This window comes from Zalophus californianus, chromosome 15 (assembly GCF_009762305.2).
Source record: "Zalophus californianus isolate mZalCal1 chromosome 15, mZalCal1.pri.v2, whole genome shotgun sequence".
Lineage (NCBI taxonomy): Eukaryota > Metazoa > Chordata > Mammalia > Carnivora > Otariidae > Zalophus > Zalophus californianus.
Window position 1 is genome coordinate 61727246 of NC_045609.1, and position 26095 is coordinate 61753340.

At 45.0% G+C, this 26095-nt stretch overlaps 1 protein-coding gene across 4 annotated transcripts in view; it reads left to right on the forward strand.

The window, feature by feature from the left end:
- WBP1L (WW domain binding protein 1 like) overlaps positions 1–26095 on the forward strand; it is a 56619-nt gene that overhangs the window by 13247 nt on the left and 17277 nt on the right. The window contains exon 1 of one of the 4 annotated variants that reach the window (XM_027596102.2): positions 4374–4514. The exons of 2 other annotated variants lie outside the window; for them this stretch is intronic. In XM_027596102.2, coding sequence (XP_027451903.1) covers positions 4389–4514 — 126 coding nt within the window. In that variant the 5' untranslated portion in view covers positions 4374–4388. Of the gene's footprint in view, positions 1–4373; positions 4515–7883; positions 8093–26095 lie in introns of those variants that run through there. One more of the 4 variants, XM_027596105.2, reaches the window with a different exon arrangement.

The following is a 26095-nucleotide window of genomic DNA, read 5'->3' on the forward strand; positions in this document are numbered from 1 at the left end:
CTTCTAGCCCTGGCACCAGCTGATATAAGGAGCAACTAAAATGGATGTGAAGGTAGTTTATAGACCTTGAGTTCTGCAAGGATGATGATTTATTGTCTCTCTGACTGCTTAACTCTACCTTTTCTGCAGTATTGAGCACGCCTTGCCCAGAGTGTGCATCTTGAATAAAGTGGAAGGCTTTGGAACAATGGATATAAGTGCAAAGATACGAGTACCTGCTAATTTTTTTTCAGGGAGGGCCAGTGGTTTGCACTGACTTCCCTTCTTGCCATGGCGGCGGGGGGGGGTGTGCTTTCTCAAGGACACTTTTAGTTTTTCTCTCCCCAAACTTTAGGCCTGTATCGTAGCATATCTCTGCCTACTACTTCTGCTTTACTCGAGTGGTTCATGATTTGGACCCTGGGTCAAGGTGGTTTTGAAGTAGGGTTTACTTACTGCTGTCATCTGTGTTGCCCCACTCTGTAGCCTGGGAGTACCGGGTTCAGGTGTGGCCTGCGGTTGAGCATTATGTGACGAAAGGAGCAGAAGATTTAGTTATATGATGAAAGGAACAGAGGATTCTTCTGCTCTGATGCCCTCTCCAGTTTCACCACCCTTCGTCATCATTTTACTTGGGGGTGTGGATGTGTGTGTTTCAGAAGCTTTTCCACCCCCTACAACTTATGGCAGGGATAAATTGTCTTAATGTTTCCTTCTGGTGCTTTTGACCATGAACTCTTAGGCCTGGAGTAGATTCGTTATCAAATAGCCAAAGGAGGGAGGAGGTAATATTTGATTTACATAAGATCCAGGAAATGAGGGAAGATAATGGTGCCAGGAGCTGTGTTTCCAGCTAGACCTTAATAAGTTTCACAATCCTTTGTGCAAAAAAAGAGAAAAAAGGCAACTTCTAGGTGTTGCTTAATGGAGTTAGTTGGTGACCAGCGACAAAACCAGGAGCAGCTTCATCTTAGTCCCCATAATCGAAAAACTAATGGGGTTAGAGTGCATCCCTACCTTGAGTAAGGGAATTTTGCTTTTGAGATGGCTTAAATGCTTTAAACTCCTCAGCAGAGAAATTATAGGTGTACAGATAATGGGGACACACAGAGGGTTTCCCAGTAATATCCATGTGCTCTCCTGATCTCTTAGCTGTTTGTCGGGTTTCTGTGGCCACAAAAATGTCACCTGCCCTACTGTCTGGGGATTCAGCTGTATTAGCTTCCTTTTTATAGTCGTACATCTCTTTAATCTTTCTTGAGGGCCTACTTTGTGCAAGGCATTGCTTGGTAAGGTGAGGGTCACAGAAGTGAAAGTTAGACATCTTGCCCATAAGTTGCTTCTACTTTAGAAGAGTTAGGCCTGAGAAGAAATCATTTTGCTGAGCTTATGAGCACGTAAAGAGTGGGTGGATTTTCCTATAAAAGCACAACCAAGATGGTCTCTGTCTGGACAGCGTGAATAATCGCTCTTACAGCCTTGCAGCCAGAGGGCCTGGAGCTGCTTCCCGGGACTCAAGAGTTGAGGTGCCTTTAATAAAATGACCTTCCTGTTAGCCCTTACTGCCGGCCTGCCACCACTGTACCCGAGCTCCCACCTGAAGTAGATCACGTCTCTCCTTGTCTTGCTCCAAGTTGAAATAAAAGGATGAGATGAAATCAGATTTAGTGGAGACCTTGAAGACTAATTTCCCTAATGGAGTTAGTACTCTTTCCTGGTTACATTGCATTGTGTGTCAGGTACTGGGTGTGACCCACGTCCCTCCTTTTGTTCTTATTCCAATCTTCAGTGTAGAGAGCAGCTGGGGAGGAGACGTGAAAAGTGTCAGGGGACGGCCCTGAGCCGAGCTTGCTGATTGTCATGTAATTCTTGGCACCTTGCTGGTTTGGTGGGGGATTGAACTGTTTTCAGGGCAGGAAAAAATGAACCTGGCATTTCAGTACAAAAACAAACAAGGCTGCTGTTGTACTTGGTAAAGCTAGAGTTGCAGATCAGTGGCAGCCCATTAACTCAGGGACAGCCCACTGTCTGCGCTGAGGTTCAGAGACCCCTGTGCTCTCTGGAGCAGGCAGTAAATGGCCGACCCGGGAGGTAATAAATATCTGTGGAGTGATTGATTGTCAGCACAGAAGGATTTTCTTTTTAGGGGGCAGGAAAGCTAGGAGCCTCAAGGAGCTGTTGTTAAACTGGTTTCGGCTAATGCTACTTTTGTGTGTGTGTGTGTGTGTTTTCTCTTTTTCTCAGACAAGACATCTGGGTCAGAACCTGACTATGTAAAGGAATTGTCTTGAGATTTCATCATCACCTTCTGCTACTTTTATTTCTCTCTCTCTCTATTTAAAAGACCTTTGAAACAGGTATCTTCCCTCCACCTCCCCCCACCCCTCAGAGTGAAATAAGAGCAACTTCCAAGATGTAAACAAGCAAAAAGAGAGCCTAAGATACTAAGTAAACTAGAAATTCCTCTCCTTGCTATTCATGGTGCTCCCCTAGTCATCAGAAAGAACAAATGGGCTGGTCAGAGGTACCCAGTGTGTGGGGCTTCTGCCTTCTCCCTCCAGCTCATCTGTGCCTCGTCTTGTGTCTTTCTCAGATTCTCCACGTGGCCTTGTCTCCATGCTTTGGGCTCTACTTGGCTCTGCCTCCTGTGCTCATCTTCCTACCCCTAGCATCCATGTTATTTCAGTCCCTGTTCTTTGATACAGTTTTCATTGGCCATTCTGTCCCTGACTGGCCTCTCTTCCTGGAGCTCTTCCTGCAGTTACTGTCTCCACTACCCCCCCCCCCCCCCCGCCACATTTATTATAGAGGACCTCTGTTTCGGTACCTGCTGTCTTTTCTCTCTAACTGGGCAATTAAGTCAATAAATCCTCCAGGGCAAGACGCATTCATCCAGTAGTGCACCCTCCTCATCCTCATGCTACAGCCTGAGTGGCTGGATGTGGCTGTGACTTTCTGGGTCACAGATGAAGGGGAAGTGACAATTACAATATTGAAATACCATCTCCATGCCTGTTCGAGCCATTTTAGAGTCACACAGGGGCCTGATTGAAGTGCCGGCCCCACTGCCTACTAGGTGTGTGCCCTTGAATGTGTTATCTAACTTCACCGAAGCTTCCAGGTTTTCGCCTGTAAGGACTGAGATATCAACATATATTTCCCTCTCTGAAATATATTGTTTGATGTTTAGCAAGTGATTACACACTACAGTTAAGGGCTGTTTGCCCAGCCATCTTTCCTGGAAGACTCAACAGTAGGAAAGCAGTTGTAGGTTTTTTTGTTTTTTGGGTTTTTTTTTGTTTTTTTTAAAGATTTTATTTATTTGAGAGAGAGAGAATGAGAGATAGAGAGCACGAGAGGAAAGAGGGTCAGAGGGAGGAGCAGACTCCCTGCCGAGCAGGGAGCCGATGTGGGACTCGATCCCGGGACTCCGGGATCATGACCGGAGCCGAAGGCAGTCGCTTAACCAACTGAGCCACCCAGGCGCCCTGTTTTTTGTTTTTAAGTAATCTCTACGCCCAGTGTGGGGCTCAGACTCACGACCCCGAGGTCAAGATTTGCGTGCTCTGCCGACTGAGCCAGCCAGGCACCCCTATATCCATAGATACCCTACCAGGCACCCCACCAGCTCCTTGTGACTTGTAGAACTCCTTGTCCTATTCAGAAACCAGGAAAGGTGTGTTTTCTTGTCTCGGCAGGCTTGCTACACGTCTGCCTTTGTCCAGCCCCAGGACACAGATAAGCTAATATTCTTGGTTTCTGGCAGCTAAGCAGTCCTTAGCATTTCTACTTGGCAAAGTTCTACAAATCTTTGTTTTGGGTTTGGAATTCTTCCCATGGCATTCCCCAAAAATAATTACTTCAGGATCCTTTTATTGATGCCCAGCCTCACATTCGTGACATGAGGATGCCTTCGTTTGACTTTTATGGCGCTCACTTTGGTTTGGGGTTTGGAGTTCATCTGCACTTCTGGGTTTTTGTTGTTGTTGTTGTTGTTGTTTGGTTTGGTTTGGGGTTTTTTGGTGTTGTATGTGAGTCCAAACTGGAAGGAATTTAAATGTGCCTGTGCCCAACCTGAGAAAGATAAAAGAGCTCTCATCTTAGATGTTCTGTGTCTGCCTAGCGGCCTCTGCTCCAAAGCTCCTGTTAGTAAAAACGGCCTTGGGTCTGGAGATTGTCTTCTATCCTAGAAGCCTGGCAGTTGTTGGCCTATTGTGACAAAACCCTTTCTTCACATTCCTTGATTGTGAAATTGGAAACCCCCAGCTCTCAGCCCTAGTTTCCTTCCAGCCTCACCTCGCCATGACATGGTGTGGGAACAATTCACCAGTTACCTGAGATCCAAGGCATGGAAGATCTTCTCTTCCAGCGGGCTCCTTGCATGGAGACCAGTTGTGTGCTGAGAACGGATGAGAACTTTAGGGCTTTCCCAGTCATTTACCTCAGAGAACTCGGGCTCCAAAGTGGGTCAGAATGGGCATCCTGGGGCCCAAGGGCCTGTCCGCTGTGCTCCGGAATACAACTATCAGAGCCATGTAAGTGGCATTCTTCTAAAACAGGGTTCTGGAGCACTGACCAGGGATGTGCATGTCTGCTCCATGGTCAGCTGAACCCTCAGTTCTGGTGTTCGCCTCATTGGTAACTTTTGGTCTAATACCACGATACCTGTATTACTGTCAAGGAAAGAGTCTTTGGAGCTAGAGGCTTTATTCACATCTTTGCTCTCCCCTTGCTAGCTGTGTGACCTGGGGCAAGGTGTCCATGTGCTTCAGTTTCTGCAACTGAACAGGGGTAATATCTACATCATGAGTTTGTTGTGGTGTTAAGTACAATGTGGGTTAAATGGAGTTCTTAGCACAGAGTCTGGCTCATTGTCAGTACTGAAAAAGTAACTCTCCCCGCCTCCATCCCTGAATTTAAAGATTATAAATGTATAGGGTGCCTAGAAAGATATTGCCAAAAGATTCTTACATCAACTACAGTGAAAGGATGAATTCTATTAGCCATGAACATATACACTGTTATAGTGTATCTTCTTAAATAATAAGTTATTCAGAATCCAGCATTACTATCTTTGGGGGGTTTCTAAATTGGGGAGGAAGGGGCTGGGTCAGTGGAAGGGGGGCTCAGACATTGCCTGGGCCCATAGACCGTTGTTAAACTGCAACATTTTGACAACATAATCCTGCTTAATTCTGGTATAGTGTGACTTCCTTTTTTTTTTTAAGTTGGTGAATTCAGCATTGAATTAAATTCTGCATTGTCAGGCAGATGACTAAAATTGTTTGTAGAAGGATTTGACTTACCTTTAGTCTATCATGCATGAGCCTGGGTCACTTACATAAAAGGACCTTTTTTTTTTTCAGATGAGTAGAAATTGCTAATGATCATCTTGCCTCTGAAATCCCAAAGCTGACTACTTTGTCACTGGGTTGTGGTCACATGGCAAAAAGTGAATTTTTCTTCCTAAGGATGCCCACGTTTGCCAGTTCAGTCTCTTTTTCTCCTCACTTCCCCCAAGTTTCAGTGCTCAATGAGGGTTAGTCAGCAAGGGGTTGGTGGGAGGGTCAAGGAGAAGATTAGTGAGAAAGAAGCCATTATCAGTAATCACTTTGTTCGGGTATGTGATATTGTGCTAGGTGTAATGTATTGAGTTTAACTCTGCCTTGTACACAGGATTTTATTTTATTTTATTTTTTTGGATTTTATAATCTTATAAGAAGATAAAAGTAGACAGCTGCTGATTAGAAACACTGCTTTGAATTACATCCATAAAAGGATGATGATTCATTAGGGGAAAATCGGGAAGCCTATGATGTAATTTTGATAATTTAGATTGAACTTTTACAAAATTATTTTTGGATTTCTAGTAATTTTTCTGCAATTCCACTTATTCAGGGATCACTGCTGATGAGTGTTGTTTAGAAATGTGGAATGCTTCCATAACCCATCAGAGCAGGGGTCCTTGAGTATTTTGCTCATTGCAGTGTCCCCAGCACCTGGAACAGTGTCTGGCACACTGTGGGCATTCAGTAGGTGTGCAATGAAGGGGTAAGTACACTTACGCGATGGGACTCTTTCCAGAGATTTGCAGGTGCCACTCTGTCTTATTAGGTAAGTTCAGACCAGAGTTGCCCAGGAAGGGCTGCAGATGCCCTTCCCTCCAGTTTGGCTGACAAGAGTCATAATGCTGCATGTGTTTTGTGGTGGTCAGCGATAGCCAGGGGACTGAGGAAATGAAAGGAGGGTGTTGAAAACTGTGCCTTGATATCCGGGCCTGCCTGTCTCCTGTCCTCCTGTCTGCTGATTTGGCCTGTGGGTGAGATTTGCTTCTTGTGCAGAGCAAGGCATGGGGTCGACTCTGTGGCCTCGTCTTGAGAATACATATTTGCTGAAGAATGGCCCCCTAACCCCGAAACACCTGCAACAGCAGGAGCTACTGCTCTCTACACATCACTCCCCCTCTCTCTCCATAGCAGTGAGGCTGCGGTTCATGAGGTTCATTCTTTTCATGAGCCTCGAGGAAATGGCTCAGCTGGCTTGGCTCATTCATTTCCTTGTCAGGAAAGTCAGTGTGACCTTGACCATCAGTGGGAGACCCGCAGCAAGCACATTGTGTGTCTGGCTGGATTCACTAATGATTGAAAAGTACTGTTGGCAACTCACCATGCTGTAAGTGTTGTGTGCCCCTAATTTATTGTCCGAGGTGGGGGGTGAGAGATATTAATTTGCAGGTCATTTCAGATTTACCTGGGTCATCATGCCGGACACCATGCCACTCCCATGGAAGCCTTTGATGAATATCACTGGAAGAAAACTGTTGCAGAAAATAAAAAGAGATACACTTGCTTTGAGTGGTGGAAAAATAGAATCAATTTGTAGCCCAAGAAGTTATTAGAAAGTAACTTTGGATTTATAAAGTCCTCCAAAAGGAGTCTTTTCTGCAAGTACAAATCCAAACATGAACCTTTTGTTCTTTGTGAGTGTTGTCTTTGATGGAGGATTTAGGGCCGGGGAGAGAGGCCGAGACCTGTTTTTTAGGGAAGGGTGGCCAGAGGAGAGCTGGCCTACACCAGCTGCCAGCCACCGGGCCTTTGCTTCTTGTGCAGAGCTTGCTGTTAGCCATTTTCTCCATAAAACTGAGCTTAGAGAAGAAAGCATGACGAACCTAGGGTGGTGAACTTTTCAGAAGCAAGAGTTGGTTTAAATATAGATGATCTGCTTTACTGGCAACTTGGAGGCTGCCGTGGGACTTGTTGTACCTTTTGTAAGACAAGTGAGGAAAGATGTTGGCACCTGTACATGCGCAGTTTGTTTATGAAATATAAACTCTCCTGTAGAAGCGAGGGCTCCAGAGGTCAGCGTACGAGATGGCATGTCCTACCTTAGATGGGGGAAAGGTGCCTCCAAGCCCTCCCTGCTAACTGCCTCAATCTCCAGAGGAGGTTGGGATAGCCAGGCTTAATACGACTGTTATTTACTGAGTGCTGATTCTGGTGGGAGTGGGGGCAGAGAAGTCTCTGTGAAACTGACAAATCACTGGGCATGATTTTCTTTCCCAAGGAGGAGGAACAATAGCCTGGGAGCTCTAGTCTCCAGTACTTATTCAGAGAAATGTGGCTCTTTCCAGCTGGAGGGATTTGATTTATATGCTCGGAGTCAGCTCAGAGCTGAGGGGAGCTGATGTCTCAGGCTCCAGGGCTAGGTAGGGTCCTGGGCTGGCCATCATGGGTTTGCAGCACATCCTCCTCAGTATTCCACAGCAGCTGTCTGGAGTTTTTTCTGCTGTGCCTGAACTGATGTCATTTCCCCCTTGGCAGACAGCTTGGGCTTTGCTGCGTCTGAGATATGTCACGAGAAGGTGGGGGTGGGTCGGAGCCAGGCGGGGGGAGTAGCGAGGACAGCAGGAGAGAGAGCGCCTGCCTGGTCCCAGGACTCTGTTTACTTTCTCTTCTTTGCTAAGGAAGGCTGGTTAACTGGGGCTGCGTGGAGCACGCAGGCCCACCTGGGGAAATGCTCGTTCCAAGACCTTAACTTTTTAAAAGCCCTTTGTTCCAAACGTTAGTGTGGACGATGCTCTTGCAGGATGCCTTTCCTTTTGGGTCTTAGACAGGTAATTGAACTGGCTATCCGTGGATCGGGTTTGGGCAGGGAAGAAGGGTGGGAGCTTGTTTTGTTGTACTACTGCTTTGGGTGGAGGGAACCTTTGAGAAAAATGTCTTGCAGCTAGAACAGGCCAGCTCCCATGCAGAAATTTCCAGGCTTCTCTTCTTGTGTGCTAGTTGCTCCTTACTTCCAGAGCCACCTTGTTCTTAACCCCCTACATCCCTGAGGTCTCTGGGGCCGTCCATTCTGATTTTCCATTAGATACCATAAAGCTGTTTCCAGAGCCTCACAGAGGAAACAGCTGAGGGGAGAGGAGAGGCAGACTAGATTCTTGATCCAAACTGCTTTTATTCCTTCTCCATTTTGATTTGGTTAGTTAGCAGAGATTTCTTAACAGTTTTCTCCTTCTAAAGAGAGTCTGAGTTGGGGGGAGAGGGATCTTCTAGAGGGAAGGGCTCCCAGAGGCTTTTTCTCCTTGTAGGCGTGTGGTCAGGGCTGTGTGGCTCAGGGACGTCCTGGATATCTCAGAGGGATAGGGGTGGGATTGGCCACATTTTGGCGTTCCTGACAGATTTTTCAGAGCCAAGAGACCCCTGTGGCAGAGTCTTGATTGCTTTACGAACTGCTGTTTGAAGTAGGGGCACTAAATTATAGCCTGTAACCTAGTGTGGAATGAGAAAACAGTAGCAAGAGACCAACTGCTGTCTGCTGAGAACACAGCTGTTGCCAACTATTTATTCCAGGGCTTCTGAGAGTTGGCTACCCCACCCCCCTTTGGTCCGAGAGGCATGTCTGTATCGGAATGTGTAACTGTAACCAGCGGCTGTAAGAGGGGGTGGGGACAGACACACACCCTCTGCTGCCTGTTCCTGGGTGAGGAAAAGCCACAGATGAGATCAAACCAGAAGCCTAGCGAGGTGCTACTAGGGGCTGCTGGGTTCGTCTCACTGTTAGAAAAGTGCTGGGTGAGCAAATCTCCCTTTGGTTGCCCCAAATTCTTTAAAAGTCAGTGTCTCTGAAAAGCTCACTCCATACATACTGTCGGTTCTCTTGTTAATCTGCAGTGTGCACCAAAGGGTGTAGCTGGTAGGCCAGGGGGTGGGTGTGGGGGGCATTCGAGCACCTCCTCTGTCCCCCAAGAAAGGCTGTCCTTTTGACCTGTGGGTGGAGTGAGCCCTGGTGAGGACTTTGAGCAGCATTGGAAATGAGCTGGATGAAGCATCCCATGCATGTATGTCGGATGTCAGGGGGAGAGGTGGAGACTGTGTGATCAGGTGGAAGGAGCAGGGCAGGGGAGCCAGAAAGGCCTGTGTCCAAATCCTGGCTCCCCCAGGGTCTTGGGCAGGCCGCTTAATTGCTCTGAACCTCATCTTTGAAATGAAAATAATAAAACCTACTGGAAGAGTTACTGAGGGGTTTTCACAAAAGAGTGTATTTAAAACATGAGCACCTTGGCTGGCTGAGCTAGGCATTTAGTAAAAAAGTAACCATTATTTCTATGTACTCATCCCTAAGGGATGTGAGACCCCATAGTACCGCAAGGGTATGGGAAACTAGAAGCCTGAGGACCAGAGGTGGAGGGTGGAGTGGACAGGTCTACCAGTGTGAGCTGACTGGGGGTTGGGAGGCTGTTGATTACTATACCAATATGCTAGTCATCTTGTATATTGAGGACACAAGAAGAGGAGGGCCCATGTCCAGTCACCTCCTCTCAGCTGAGAGGATGCAATAGATCGAGTGAAGGGCTGGGTTGGTGGTCTTGGGGAGCATCTCAGAGGATCAACAGCAGGGGAATCTTAAGCTCTTGTTTCTTTTTTTTTTTAAGCTTTATTTATTTGAGAGAGCGAGAGAGAGAGAGGGAGAGTGCGCACGCAGGGGCGACGGAGGGTGGTGAGTGGAGGGGTAAAGGGAGAATCTTAAGCAGACTCCAGGTTGAGCGCAGAGCCTGACGCGGGGCTCGATCTCAGGACCCAGAGATCATGACCTGAGCTGAAACCAAGAATCGGATGCTTAACCATCTGAGCCACCTAGGCACCCCTTAAGCTCTTGTTTCTGAACAAATCCGTGGTAGAAGGTTGAACTAGAAATCCTCTTGAAGACCCCTTCTGTGATTCAGACCTTGCCTATAAAAACTTTGACTGTTTTTGGTTACATAATTTTGTGTATTTCTAGCATTTCTGTGTCTGACAATGTTACTACATTCTTTACTGGAGCTATGGGAAAGCTAGCTTTCTAAAGATTACTTGGTGATAATTTTGTTTTTAAAAAATGACAAAAATATATATGCTATTGGTCTTTATCATACATAATACATTTGTACTTTCATACATTTTTTTCTCTCTTAATCCACATAACAACCCTGTCTTAAGTGGTAGTGCGATTCTACTTCTATGGAGGTGCATGCTGAGGCTTACAGGAGGTAAACCGTTTGCCCAGAGTTGCTCAGCTAGCTAGGAAAATGGTAATGGAAGTTTTGTTTTTTCTTCTCTTTTCTTTCTTTCTTCTTTTTAATATTTTATTTATTTATTTTAGAGAGAGAGCGGGCTCATGAGCAGGGGAGGGGCAGAGGGAGAGGGCAGTAATCTCCAGCACACTCTGAGCTGAGACTGGAGCCCAACGTGGAGCTCGATCCCACGACTCTGAGATCGTGACCTGAGCTGAAACCAGGAGTTGGATGCTCAACTGGCTGAGCCACCCAGGCATCCCTTCCTTGTTTCTTTTTAAACCCTGGTCTTTTGATTCTAAAGCCTGGAGTTCTCTCACTACCTAGACTGCTCTGCCCAAGGCCTGTGTGAGAAGAGCATTATTTTAGTTGGGGCGTATTATCTGAAGGTTGTTTCTAGGCAGCCCAGGTTCCAGCTAAGACACACTCGTCTCTTTGTGCCCATTTGCATTTACTCTGTGGAAGACTCTCATGCATGCAGCATCTACTGAATAATGCCACTACAAGGAGATTTGAACACTTAATGAATGCGGACCTGACACAAAGGATGCAAAGATAAATAAAGATTAAAAACAACAAACAAACAAACCCTTAACCTCCTAGGAGCTCATATTTCATTGCAGTGGTTCTCAAAATGCATTAAAATCACCTGGGAGTGGGGCTGATGACAATGTAGATTTTGTAGGTCTTGGGGCCAGAGCCCAGGAACATGCATTTCTATGAAGTTCTCCTGGTGGTTCTGACTGAGCTAGTTTCTGGCAATTTGAGAGCACCTCCTGCTCCACTAGATTTAGTAGCATGGAAATAGTCGCATGATAACTGCCTATAACAGGAATGCCCAGGCCCTAGGACAGCAGAGGGTGGGAAAGCATCTCAGTCAGGTGCAGGGGTGGTGGTGGGGGGTGAAGGGGGTGAGGGTTGAGGGGAGGGTAGAGAGTGGTGTGCATGAAAGGCTTTCTTGAGAAGGTGATATCTGATCTGAGTCTTGAAGGATGAGTAGGAGTTTACCAGACATATGATCTGGGGAAAGAGCATTCCAGACAGACCAGGTTGGGAGTGTTGTTTTTGTTTTCTCCTGTAGATGAGAAGGGAAACTGTCATCTATGAGTCAGTACTAGGTATGCCTAAAGCAAGACAAGGACTTTGGCTCACCAACCACCATTGGCGTCCTTTTTGACATAGAGAAGGAGGAAAGCATTAGGGCCCTTCAGTCTGGTTATGAGAGTGGCATGAATTCAGTGTCTGTAAAGGGCAGTTAAGCTTTAGGCTGTATTAGTTCTTCCATGCAAAGGACAGTTAAGACAGCTCACTGGAAACTAGTGTTGACTAAAGAGCCGTCTTTTTGTGCACTTTCTGGGCATGGTACTGTGTACCAGGGTTTAGATACCCCACAGAGTTGGGCATCTTACCCCTTTATTAACTGGCGAGATCAGAAAATGAGTTTTCTGGTTAAGAGAGAAGCCATCCTGTAAACTTAACTTTCAGAGAATAAGATTGTAACAGAACATCCTTAGTCTGCTGATTTCAATGAATTCTATTTCATGTTTGATTCAGAAGGCATTGATTTCATAATGCAGGCGGATTCTTAGGACTAACATGCTATATCTAAAAGGTATTGTGCACATATTCCATTCAAAGCATGTTGTAGATACAAAGACATAAACTCTATCCCTGCCCTCAAGGGGTTTATGGTCAGGCAGGGGAAGTAAGTGCTCAGGGTAATTGGAACGATGGGCAGGTGGTGGTGAGTGCCATTTGAGAGGGACAGGGTGCTGTGATTTCACAGGTGTGGGGAGGGGGCTTTCTGTAGGTGGCCCCGTCCACAATCCAGTAGTCTACACGGTTGCACTGCAGGTGGGTGGAAGGACCAGTTGATGGCAACTGCTGGCCCATGGAGTCCAGGCTATAGATCCATCAAGACAATCATCATTTGTATCTTGCACCTCAGAATGTTGCCTTTCTCTGTGGGACGGGCCCACTGTCCCCCAAACTGTCCTCACTGAAGTGAGATGATCCTTGATACTGGAAGTGAGTAGTCTCCAGCAAAACTGGGGTGTTCCTGCCTGTGTTGGAATATGTCATGGACAGAGACCCCTGGCCCAAGGGGCTATTTATAGTCTAGATAGTGGGAGCTGGTACTACAGGCCCTTGATTGGCCCGATGCTGAATGTAACAGGGCAACCAGAATGTTGAACCCCAGCTATTCCCTGGCCTAATAAGAGGTCTTAGGGTCTCACAAGGACAACACTGAAAATGCCACGGTGGTAAGCCAGCCTACAGGTGCAGGATGGGAGCCATCACTCGGAGAGGGAAGAGGGAATTTGCCAACTTCTAACTTAACCCCTAACCTGCTGAATGTTAGCCAACATTACGTGGTAATATTGTTTGCTTGTTATTTGTTATTTGTTATTTCATCATGACAGCCACCATGAGGGAGGAGGTCTTAGCTCCTTTCTATTGTGAGGAAACCCAAGCTCAGGAAGTTTTTCTCTTTAGTATCACACGACTAATGTGTGTCTGTGGCAGCACCGGAGGCCAGGGCTGAGGGAGTCATGTTGTCCTCTTGTATGTTCCTTTGGTATGGTACCTGCACCCAAATCTGCCAGACCTTCCCCCTGTGTGCCCTGCGCTCTGCCAACAACCAAGTATTGAGTCCCAATCGACATAACCTACCCTTGTGTGTGCTTAGCCTCTCTCTACAAGGTTCAGTACAAATTAAGCAAGACCCTGTCTGGAAGGGAACTGTCTGTGTATAATGCAGCAAACACCAAGGTGACACTTGTTTGTACTACCAGAGGTTGAAGCCAAAATCCTCATTGGCGCTGTTGTGTAAAAATCTTGTAAGTGACAGCTCCATGGAGCACCTCAGTTCCCTACCGTCACCTAAAGGTAGGAGGAGGTGATTCTTATCTTGGCCTTTTCAGATGGATTTTTCTAAAAAAGATTTTATTTATTATTTATTTATTTATTTTAGACCAAGAGAGACACAGCACAAGGCAGGGGAGGGGCAGAGGGAGAGAGAATCCCAAGCAGGATTCATACTCAGTGCGGAGCCTGACGCCTGACACGAGGCTCAATCCCACGACTCTGAGATCGTGACCTGAGCCGGAATCAGGAGTCGGATGCTCAACCAACTGAGCCACGCAGGAGCCCCTCAGATGGATTTTTAAACCCCCAACCATCTCTGTTGCAAGAAGCTGTTTTGTAGAGGAATGTGGCTTGTTTTTCATCACACTGCTGTTATCAAAGCAAAGAGAAACCAGTGGACTGGACAGTAACTTAGTGGAAAAGAAGACTGTATCTGCTGATTTTGAAACTTTTATCCAGCATGGAGCCAAAGAAAACATTTACTTCCTCCAGTGATATCCCACGAGTTGGACCCACCCCGTCCCACCCCTTTTCCTTGAAGAGGTAAATTTTAGTCCAGGGGAGCAAGAATTTGGGGCTACTTTAAAAACTGCTAGAAAATTTCTTTTTCTGCCCCAATTCTGTAGCGGCCAGATACTAGTTTCTTAACTCTCCTTCCCTCGCACTTCTTGACTCCATTGCTAATTTGTAGCAACAGTGAGTAGTCATTTCTGCGCGCCTTTGGAGCCTCTAGCCATTGCTTCTCTGGGCTGGGCTCAACTAGACTTGAATCCTGGACCTTGTAAGGGGCATTGGTTGCTGGTTGCTGGAAATGGTGATTCAGTCCTGGGAGGTGACTTACTTGACCTATCTTGTTGTTTTACTCAGAGAGGAAGGGCAGTAGGGGAAAGCTGTATGCATTTCAGGAGACAGGGAGACATGCCTTGAGGATGACTGAAGGATAACAGTGACTTCTTTTCCTGAAAGTGCCGTAGGGCTTGCTGGGTCTGTGTTGCACATAAGACATAAGTTCCCTTGGGCATTGCATCAAGGAGGCCAGGAAATTTTTATTGTTTGGTTTCTTGCTTAACACAACATTCTCAAGTTCTTCCACTAAACTGTGACACATGGTCTCATTCTTGGTTTCGCATACTGCCCATCTGATCCTGTGGTTTTCATCAGGGGTTTGGAAATCCCTGGTTATGTACAGGCAGTGGTGTATTCACACCTGTGACCTCCCACTCCTCTGGGTGTGGCTCTGGAGTGTGGTGGGGAGGCCCAGGATAGGCCATGGCAGGCTACCAACAAAAATATATTGTGCTATCACTTCCCCGTCTCCAGGTGAGGTTCTGGATTTATGGGCCGGGCTCCGATTGCTGGGTGACGGTAAACCTATCGTGGCCAGAGAGCCAATGGGCAGGTCTCTCAGCGGTCATGCAAAATCACATCCCCACAGCCTTGGTCTTACCCTTGGAGGCTCCCTTCATGCCACTGCTTGTTCCGTTGTAGCTGAGCGGCACAGGGAGCACGGGGAGGACTAGCCCTTTGGGTTCCTTGACTGTCAGTTGGCAGCGTCAGCACCTTTCTGAAGATTTTTGCATGTCTGATCCTTTGCTAGGGCAGGTGCACTTGTGAGGTTGACATCAGTCTTGCTCCTGGGGAATTTATAGAATGGTTGGGGGGCCCATGAGGCAATCAGGCAACAAGACCAGATAGAACATGATTCTGCACTAAATCGTGTAGAGCAGTTTGGCTGGAACAGTGGTTCTAAACTATGGGCAATTTTCCCCCTCTACCTGGGGGACATTTGGCAATGTTGGGGTGTTGCTGATTGTTGTAACCTGGGGTGTCGCTACCAGCAATAGTGAGTAGAGGCCAGGGATCCTACACAAAGAATTACCTGGCTTGGGCGCCTGGGTGGCTCAGTTGGTTAAGCGACTGCTTTCAGCTCAGGTCATGATCCTGGAGTCCCAGGATCGAGTCCCGCACTGGGCTCCCTGCTCAGCAGGGAGTCTGCTTCTCCCTCTGACCCTCCCCCCTCTCATGTACTCTCTCTCTCTCTCATTCTTTCTCTCAAATAAATAAATAAAATCTTAAAAAAAAAAAAAAAGAATTACCTGGCTCCAAGTGTCAGTAGGGCCAAGGCAGGGAAACTCATGGCTAGACATTACTGATGGATGGTGAGTCCAGTCTGCTTAGGGAGCAGTCACAGAAGTCACAGGCTCAGGGAAAGTGGACTGAGATGTTTGAATACAGGGAAAATAGATGTACTTCTCCCTGCTGCTTTCCAAGCAATATGTATTAACTACCTGCCCAGAGATTTAGAATCTTAACATCTTCGTTGCCCCTAATCAGCGGGTCCTATGTCTTATCAAGGGCAGGTATGGAGTTAATTTTTTATGGCCAGTAGCTAAGATCAAGCCCTTCTGGAACTGGTATTTTATCTCTTACTCCGGATAGTAATAATCTGGATAACCACTTTGAGAAGGATGGGATCTCAGTAGTGCCCAAATAACTTTGTGTAGTTTAAAGAACAAATAGGCCACAGTTATTTCAATAACAGGCCATATTTTAAGCCAAGTGCCTATAGCTAGGACTTGGGTCTATTTTGTGCGTATCTCTGATAAAATAGTAAATTCCCCTTTTTCTAAGTCATCAGGTGTCTCCTTTAATCTTTATTTTTTTTTTAAGATTTTTGTTTATTTATTTGAGAGACAGCATGAAAGAGAGAGGGTACGAGCAGGGGCAGGGGTGGTGGTAGAGGGGCAGAGCGAGAGGGAGAAGTGGACTCCCTGCTAAGCGCAGAGGCTGATCAAGGATCCAGGACCCTGAGATCAGGACCTGAGCCAAAGTCAGATGCTTGACTGACTGAGCCACTCCTTTAATCTTTAAGTGTAAGGTCTTAGAGTTCAGAAAGTTCATTCTGAAGATTTTTTTTTTTTTTAATCTTGTATCTGTTACCAGGGAGACATACATTCATTCATTCATTCATTCATTCATTCATTTATTTATTTATTTATTTATATTTTTAAAGATTTATTTATTTATTTGAGAGAGAGAGCACAAGCTGGGAGAGGGGAGGGGCAGAGGGAGAGGGAGAAGCAGGCTCCCAGCTGAGCAAGGAGCCTGATGTGGGGCTCAATTCCAGGAGCCTGGGATCATGCCCTGAGCCAAAGGCAGACGCTTAACTGACTGAGCCACCCGGGCACCCCAGTATTTAGCAATATTCAATCAATTTGTGATAAGCTTAGTAATTTTCCTAATTTATAGGCAGGCTTTTGACAGTAAATATATGTATCCCAATGCAAGACAGATGGAAAACACTACTTTTAATATTAAGAGCATTATCTTTGATATGTAATTCCATTTCTAGCATATTTTTGCATAATGCCATGCTAATAAGTTTCTGTGGCATAGATATTGGAGTTTGTTGTTGTTTACAAAATACATAATATTTTTAAAATTTATTTAAATTCAATAAATTAACATATAGTGTATTATTAGTTTCAGTGGTAGAGTTCAGTGATTCATCAGGCTTATATAACACCCAGTGCTCATTACATCACATGCCCAGGGAGACCATTTTTAATGTGACACTTTGTCCCAGGTAGAAGTAAATAGTTTCCTTGAACATTGTTGAACTTTTTACTGGAAATAAATCTCTGGAACTGGTCTCTAGACAGACAGCAGACAAGACAAGTCCCATTATTATTTCTTTTGCTCCCAACAAAAGCCTGCTGCAGTGGGATGGAACTGCTGAGGAAAAAATGGGGTTAAATTTAGAATTTTGCTTAAAGTAAGGAAGATCTCTGAGATCCTGCATGTGCTCTTCTCTGTCAAATGAAACTGTGGTGAATCTCTTTTAAAGCACCTCAGTGATAAGTCTACTGGTACCTTCTGCATTTCAGATACCTTTGAAAGCCATACCTCTTTCCGGGCAGAGAAGTGAGTATTTTATCCGAGCAAGAGCCATTTTCAAGATTTAGCAAAGACTTTGATGAGCTAGAACCCAGTCATAGAAAGAATACTGATCCCGGAGTCAGAAGGCCAGGGTGTCCACAGTCCCGAGTCTGGCAGGTCCTTATCTATAAGATGAGGGTCGTAGCCCTTCTGACATCTTACAGGTGCTGAGTGTTGGGCTCAGATGCGAGGCTGGCTATTAAAGAAGCTTGAAAACCTTGAGAGTCCTATATAAATGTGTGTTTTATATGTATTACTTTTATATGTGAGTGTTGTGTATATATCATTGTTCCAAACTATGACCCTGAGGCTTTGCCACATTGTAAGTTGTTAAAGAAAGAATCCTGTTGATTAGATGGTACTTAATTAAGGTACACAATAAATCTGAATATTTCGGGAAGGTTTTCAGCAACAAGAACTGAAACATCAAATTTTTTTTTTAACGTAGTTGGTTATTACAAAGTTAAAGGCAAAGTCCCTCTCTTGTCATTTTGTGCCTGTCAGCATCTAGCATAAAAGTTTAGGATAACCCCTAAGCATTAAATACTTTCCACTACAATTTGGGCTTTAGGTCCAGACAACTTGTTCTAGCTATGTGGCCACTCTGGGCCTTACTTTCCTTGGTGCCTGTGTGGAAAACATAAGTAAAAATGCCCAGCTGAATGCTTGATAAATACAGTCACTGGGAAGAACTTGGTTTTCTCCAGCCTGTTGAGTGTTGTGGCAGGAGGTTTTCCTGATTGTCCAGAGATATTCCTCTCATGCAGCAAAGAGGGGCCCCCCCTCTTTGTCCAGGTCTCTGTTTACATGTCGTGTGCAAGATGTTGCTCGAGCATCAGTGTGGAAAATTCATGTCTGCTGTTGATGTTTGGGTCTCTGCAGCATGCCTTAACCTCAACGTGAGGGGATGAACATCTATACTGAACTTGAGAGCAGGAGGAGCTAATCAAATGCCCACAGGAGCCAGGCAGTGACAGCTTGAGTGAAGCAGATGGGCTTCGGGGACAGCCGGGATTGTGGAGAGGCTGAGGTGGAGCCAGAGCCCGTGTACATCTGTGAGCAGCCTGATATGCTGCTTAGGGAATGTGGGCCCGGAATTTGCAAGAGAAGCTGGAACTCTGGTTTCTGTATGATTCTTTTTCATTTGAAAATGTTGACCGCTACGGACTTGCCTATGGTTCTGCCACAGCTTGCTTGTCTCGGATTGTAATTCTCTATTCTTGAATAAACCTGTTTCGCTGGTTTTAAAAAAAATTGACCATTAATTCCATTTTTATTTTTAAAGATTTATTTATTTTAGAGAGAGAGAGAGAGACAGAGGGGGTACAAGTGGAGGGGAGGGGCAGAGGGGGAGGGAGAGAGAGTCAAGCAGAAGCTGCACTGAGTGCAGAGCCCATGAGGGGCTCCATCTCACAATCCTGAGATCAGGACCTGAGCTGAAACCAAGAGTCGGTGGCTTAACTGACTACGCCACCCAAGTACCCCCGTTAATTACACTTTTTTTTAATTGAAAAACGGGTGCCTGGGTGGCTCAGTCAGTTAAGTGTCTGACTCTTGATTTTGGCTCAGGTCATGATCTCAGGGTCTGGGATTGAGCTCCACGTCGGTGGGGCTCCACACTCGGTGGAGAGTCTGCTTGGGATTTTCTCTCTCCCTCTCTCTCTGCCCCCCTCCCTCCCTCACTCTTGCTCTCTCTCTAATCAATCAATCAATCAATCAATCGTTTTTAAAAGTTGAAAAACAAAGTTACCATGTGGGCATAGAACTCGTTAGTTAAGGGCCCGTTGTGGTCTGAGGGCCACCAGTTGGCAATCCCTGCTTTCAGGCAGGAGATGCAGTGATACAATGTAGGAAGGAAAGAACCTGCCCTCATGGGACCAACTATGAACACATGATAGTTGGCTGAATCGCCCTCCTGCTCTGCCTGAGTGCCACCTGCTCTGTTAAGTGCTGATATCTCGCCCCTTAGCTGTCTGCATCAGCCCTTGCTGAAGATGCCGTACTTCTCAGTGCATTTATTCTGTGGCAGAAGAGGCCAGTGATAAGGGATTGCTGGGGATACCTCAAGGCAGGACTGCTTTTCCTTCTAAGTGTCCCGGGGTGAAAGAATGGCACATTAACCCAATGTCCTGAGCTGCTCCAGCCAGCAAGACCCCATAGGCCTGGACGTCTAGGACATCGACAAGTAGCCTTTAATAAAACCATGGACTATGTTGCAACTTCTGATCTGTGCTCTGGGATTTTCCTACCAGGGTCAAGTGGCTTTTTCTGAGTTTGTTATTCAGGTTCCTCATAGCAACACAGGAAATGGATTTTAATTTCTTTTTTGGCTGCTCTGTTTGGGGGCTATTTAATGAGGATCCAGTTTGCAACGCAGCAGTACTGGTGTGGATATGACTGCACCTGACGTTATTCTTTTTTTAAAGTTTATGTTTATGATCTACTGCATGTACTTTTTTATGGAGTGAAGCAGAAAGCATATGAATGATTGTATAGGCCTTGATTCTGAGTGGCTACTCTTGGGGGTAACTTTTGGGATGTGCTTGGGATTCTAGAAAAAGAATGTTAGACCATTCCACTTTCAGAGGCAAGAACTATGTGTATTGTACATTTTTATAAATCTAGGACGGTGGTTCTCAAACTTGAATATATATAAGCCGAACCCCTGGAAGTTCTTAACCTATATTCTTAAATACACCAGGTGATTTTTGGGCCTGTGGACCACACTTCAGGAAACATGTCTCTATTTTGTTCCATTTATTATCGAAGTGTGTTCATTGCTACCTTGGGGCAAATTCGCTATTTGTGAGATGCCATGATTCATTCTGATTCACTGTTGCCATCCTCACCCCTTGGGGCGTGCCAGTCTTTGGGAGTCCCCAGACAGAATTGTTCCATGAGACCCTCATAGGTGGGAGTCAGTGAACCCTTGCCGCTGCTACAGCAGGGGTCCCCAGGACCCCCTTCCACAGTGTACACCGCAGCCACATCTTGAAGCAACTGCCGCCCACATTGGTTCTAGGCTTTTCTCCAGTGTTACTGGCTCCAGTCTTTGCAGCTAGAGAGTGGGTGCTCTCTAGCCCAGGGAACTGGAGGCTAGAGCCCTTGGGGGTAAAACATACTATCATCTGTGAGGGATGAGGCTGAATTTTACCAGATTAGATTTATTGGCTTGTTTAGAGAAACCTAGCCAGCCTAATTGTCCTCCAGGAAAATTACTGAACTCAACCAAACAGCATAAAAATTGATTCCTAAGATCCCAGTGCATACAAAGCAGAGAGTCTGGGTTAATTTCTTAGCAGTGGCTTGCCCTTTATCAGAAAGAATGAAACGGAGCTCTTTTAGGTAGGAAAGATTAAAGGAGTAATTGTCATGTATAGTTCATATTGTGAAGGATACAAAAGTAGTACCTGACATGCCCTATCATAAAAAAAAAAAGGGAGGTTAGACTAACCTGTAGGAAACAACATGTCAGGACTCCTGCTGGATCATTCCTCTGCCTGAGTTTACTTTCCTTCATCCCCCAACTCTTCTGCAATCTCTTTACATTCAATTCAAAATGTGTGCCCTTGAACGATTCTACTTATTTCCCTCAGCTCTTCAAACAGCTTAAAATCATTAGTGTTAGGGAAAAACTGATACTAACTTTTTTTTTAAGATTTTATTTATTTATTTGACACAGAAAGCAAGCGAGAGAGCACAAGCAGGGGAAGCAGCCGAGGGAAAGGGAGAAGCAAGGCCCCCCACTGAGCAGGGAGCCCAATGTGGGGCTTGATCCCAGGACCCTGGGATCATGACCTGAGTGTAAAGTAAGAGGCCTAACCGACTGGGCCACCCAGGCGCCCCTTACTGTAAAATATAGGTGTAAAGCCACAAAACTTTAAAGAGTGTTTTTTATGATCACCTAAAAAAATTTTTTTTTTTTTTAAGGACCTGGGCCTGAAAGTGCTGCATTTTCAGAATTCGAAAATTCTAAGATAGAATAAAAATGGCTGATTCTAAGTTAAAGTTGCTTGCTGTCTTTTCTCATTTAGCCATTTCAAATCTGTCTTGTTCATGAAGACTCTTGCCCTTTGGTTATAGAGTATTATCAAAATCAGATAGAACTCTGGTTCAGTAGATGTATAGTGCTAGAATTTGGTCTACTTTCTGGAAAGCCATTCCTGGTTCAAGACTGGAAGGAAAGTTGATTTTGTTACTCTGTAGTAGCAGTCACAAAGCAGGGAGACAAAAAAAGGGGTGGGGGAGTCCCAGGTTGAAAAGTAATCATAAGAATTGCAAAAATATTTTGATATTATTCATATATCTGGCAACACTATAGCCAACAATGAATTTATAAGCTATGGTATTTTAACTGTGGTGCAGGGCATACGAGGCATGGCCTCTTCCCAAATTCTCAGTTATTCTTTCCACACTTCTCTCCCTGAGATTCACTGTACTCAGCCACACTAGCCTTCTTTCTTTTCCTTGAGCACAACAAGCTCATTCCTGCATTGGTGTCTTTGCATGTACTTGACATTCCCTCTGCCTGGAACATTGTTCCCAGAGGTCTCCTTCATCTGGGCCCTTCTCATCATTCAGGGCTCAACTTTGATGTCACCTTCCCAGGGAGGCCTTTCCTGATTGCCCCATCTAAAACCTTTTCTCCTATTATCCTGTTTTATATCCTCATGGAGATTATTACTATTTTAAATTCTAATTTAATGTTAATTTTCAGTCTTCCCCACTTGAACATATTTAGGATCTTTTTGTCGTTGTTCTGTAGTTCCAAACAGTGTGCCCCCATATGAGTTTATTATTGTCTGAAAATTCCATATCTTTAATCAACTTTGGGAATTTTTCAGTCATCTCTTTATGACATCTCCTCTATATTCTTCTCATTTTCCATTTCCATGATGTCTTTTAATTGGTGTAAGCCCTTTCCTCGGTAATTTTTTCAGATCTGTTTCCCAGTTCACTAATTCTCTCTTTAACTTGGTTTGATCTCTGTGTAATCAATCTGTTGAGTTTCTAAGTTTCAATAATGATTTTTCTGTAACTTTTATTTTTTCCCCCCAATCTGCTCGGTCACTGTTTTCTTCAGTATGTTCGTTTCTCATGTTTTTCATTCTTTCTTTTGGTTTCAATAATTTGAAACATGCTTATATATTATAGCTTATCTGATCATTTTATTAAGTTTTTTTCTGAGAGTCTTACCCTATTTGTTGAATTTCCCAAGTCTTGTTTGCGATGGCTTATTTCTGCATAAGTTTTTGTATTTTCTGTTGTGAGCTCATCTTCAACAGAGCTTTATTTATGGGAATCATGCCCTGATTGAGGGTAGGTCTCAGAGTTTTGTATTTCTTTTGCCAAATGTCACAGGGTTATTGCAAGCCTGAAACCACTTTTTGTGTTCAATTTTTGCCTTGGGGATTTTCAGACCATGTAGTCGTACAATTCAAATCTCAAATTAGCTTATGGAAAGACCTGTGGTTACAGATTATTAAAGCAGATGCTTTTTTCCTCTCAGTTCAGAGCTTGCTTTCTTTTTTTTTTTAAAGATTTTATTTATTTATTTGACACAGAGAGACACAGCGAGAGAGGGAACACAAGCAGGGGGAGTGGGAGAGGGAGAAGCAGGCCTCCCGCCGAGCAGGGAGCCCAATGTGGGGCTCGATCCCAGGACCCTGGGATCATGACCTGAGCCGAAGGCAGACGCTTAACTGACTGAACCACCCTGGCACTCCAGTTCAGAGCTTTCTTATTGTCACTGTGTGCCAACAGGCTAATTTTTTCCTAGTCTGCTCTGTCTTTTTGAGGGTCCTCATTGTATATTGGGGCTCATTTTCAATTTCCTGTTTTCAGGTGGGCCCAAGAGCAATAAACAGCCTCCTTTTCCAGGGCAGCTGAAAAGGCCTGACCACATTTACCACTGTACTTTTTAGTTCCCGCCAACATTTTTGACTCCTGAGGATCTTCCTTACTTTCTTGCTAGCTCAGCTGTGTAATTAAAAGGATATTGTTATATAGCCACTATTTTTAGGAGTTTTGGCAAAGAAGAATTTTTAAAGTTACCAACGTAGCTCTCTTGCCACAGAAGCAGGGTCTCTGCCCCCAGAATCTCTTGCTCATTGCTGCTGCTATAGCACCCAGCACAGTGCCTGGCACGTGGGGAGGAGATCAATACATATTTGTTCTTTGATTTGTGGAATTGGACATTTTGATTAGAAACTGTTCCTTCTCTGGGCGCCTGGGTGGCTCAGATGTTTAAGCGTCTGCCTTCAGCTCAGGTCATGATCCTGGAGTCCTGGGATCGAGCCCAGCATCGGGCTCCCAGTTCCTTGGGAGCCTGCTTCTCCCTCTGCCTCTCTCTCTCTCTCTCTCTGTCTCTCATGAATAAATAAATAAATAAATAAATAAATAAATAAATAAGAAAAGAAACTGTTCCTTCTTGGGGCACCTGGGTGGCTCAGTGTGTGGCTCAGTCAGTTAAGCATCTGCCTTCGGCTTGGGTCACGATCCCAGGGTCCTGGGATCTGAGCCCCACGTCAGGCTCCCTGCTCAGTGGGGAGTCTGCTTCTCCCTCTGCCCCTCCCCCCTGCTCATGCTCTATCTCTCTCTCACTCACTTTCTCTCTCTCAAATAAATAAAATCTTAAAAAAAAAAAGAAAAGAAAAGAAAAAGAAACTCTTCCTTCTCCCTGTAGGGAAAGCCAGAAGTTGTGCTCCAAATTCATTCATATCCAGCAGCCAAGATAGTGTCCTCCTATCCTTTAACACCTGTGAACGATTTCAATTTTCCTATTTTTTACTTTTAAACTCTAAAACTTTGGTGCGTTCCTAAGGACCTGAAGATGCTGCTGCCAGTTACTAGTAGGGTTTTCCAGCCCCATAAATTGGCAGATTAAAACCATCCTTAGGGAACCATTACTGCTCAGTGTCTCTCTTTGTGCTGGCGCTTGGAAAGTTCTTATGCTGATTAACTGACCTTTACAGTGGCTTAGCTGAGAACAGCAACTATAAGAGATGGAAACTGTTGAGGAAAGTGTTGTTAGTCCCACAGTTTATGTTGCCACAAAAGAGATGAGATGATTTTTTGCATATGTGCAGAAGGTATACTATTCATCCTTTTCCGTTGTAAAAATGTTCTTTCCAATTCAGTGTCGGTCTTGCTTGGTTCTTCTTTGTGCCTGTGCTTTTTGTTTGAGGACCATGTGTGCCCTGTATCTTGGAGCCAGTCGCTGTGAAATCTGGGCTGAAGACACATACCTATAACAAACGAGGATGCTGACGGTCATTACCGCAATCATTCCTGAGATGAGAGACCTCAGCGTGAGAGCATGTGTTATTCACACAGTTTCTTCATGACAAGTTCTACATTTCTAGCAATTTTTTGGCTATGCAGTTTTGTACAAATGAAAAATGGCTGGGAAGGAGCTGTCTTTAAAATGCAAATCTGATCTCATCACCTCCCTGCACTGTCTGGTCCCCACTCACCTAACTTCCCTACCTATTTCTTCAACCATCTCCTTTTAGTTAAAGGGCTTTGTTTGTACCATCTCCTTTGCCTAGAATGTTCTCCCCATCCCTCTTCCCTGGTTACTAATTTTCTAACCATCTTGGCGATCTCCGTTCAAGCTTACCTTTGTCACAGAATCTGTCTGGACCTTCATGACTAACTCCTAGGTCTTATCTCTTGTAAACTCTTACCAAATCATATATTTTTCTCTTGCTAGTTGTAGTTTCATCTGTGTGATTACTTTATCATCTTTCACTAGACTGCAAGCTCCACAAGGACAGAGAGCATGACCGTTTTGGCCATTTGCCCATTGTGTTCCCCATCCAGTTCATTGCTGGTACAGGGCAGGTACTCAGTAAATGTTGAAGGAAGGAATGAAGGTCCCACATTCCACACTGGGATGAAACAGCATTCTGCTTTTCAAAAAATCAGTATACGAAAAAACAACGTTTCAAGCAAAAAAGGGAGGAGTCCTGAGCATGTTGCCTCTCCTCGCTGTCCAGTAGAAGATGAAGGATCCTATTCCCAAAGTCAAAGAGCTCCACAAGGGCAGGGTCCTTATTTTTTCCTTCAAAGACAAAAATTTTGATTTTGTTTGGTTTGGGGCTTTCAGTGGTTTATTTAAGCAACTGACGTATAAAAAGCAACTGAAGAAGTATAACCTCATCCAAGGCAGCTAAAGCTTACTAGTAAAAGCTCAGGCTCTGGGGCCAAATGAAAGAGATTGAACCACTCCCTAGCTGTGTGACCTTAGGCAAGTTACTCAGCCTCTGTTGGCCTCAATTTCCTGATACTACCCACTTCATAAGTTGCTTTCAAGTTAAGATTAAGGAATACATATAAGGCATTTAGAACAGTTCCTGGCACATAGCAGGTGCTCAGTCCACATTAGTTATATTATTCACCCCAGGTTGAATAACCGATGTTTTGTTAAGCAAACCATTATGCGCCAAGCCCTGTGCTCATATTGGGAATGTGGGAGGTAGGTGAAGAGACAGAGCTCCTGCCCACAGGGAGAGCACAATTCATTCTTTGGTTCACTCTCTGGAGAAAGGGAGTGGGAGGGATATTTACTGCCCACTCCTCAAGACTTGGCCTGAACAACATAATATGTGTAAAGTGCTTGAAGATGCTTGGAAGCAAGGCAGAGAATAATCTTCATCATAAAAGGTGTTGAGAATTTTTCATATTTGAACTTTATCCACTGCATTCTCTCCGGTTGCTTTTTCTGTTCTTCATGAGTCTGGAGCAACCCATGTTGCC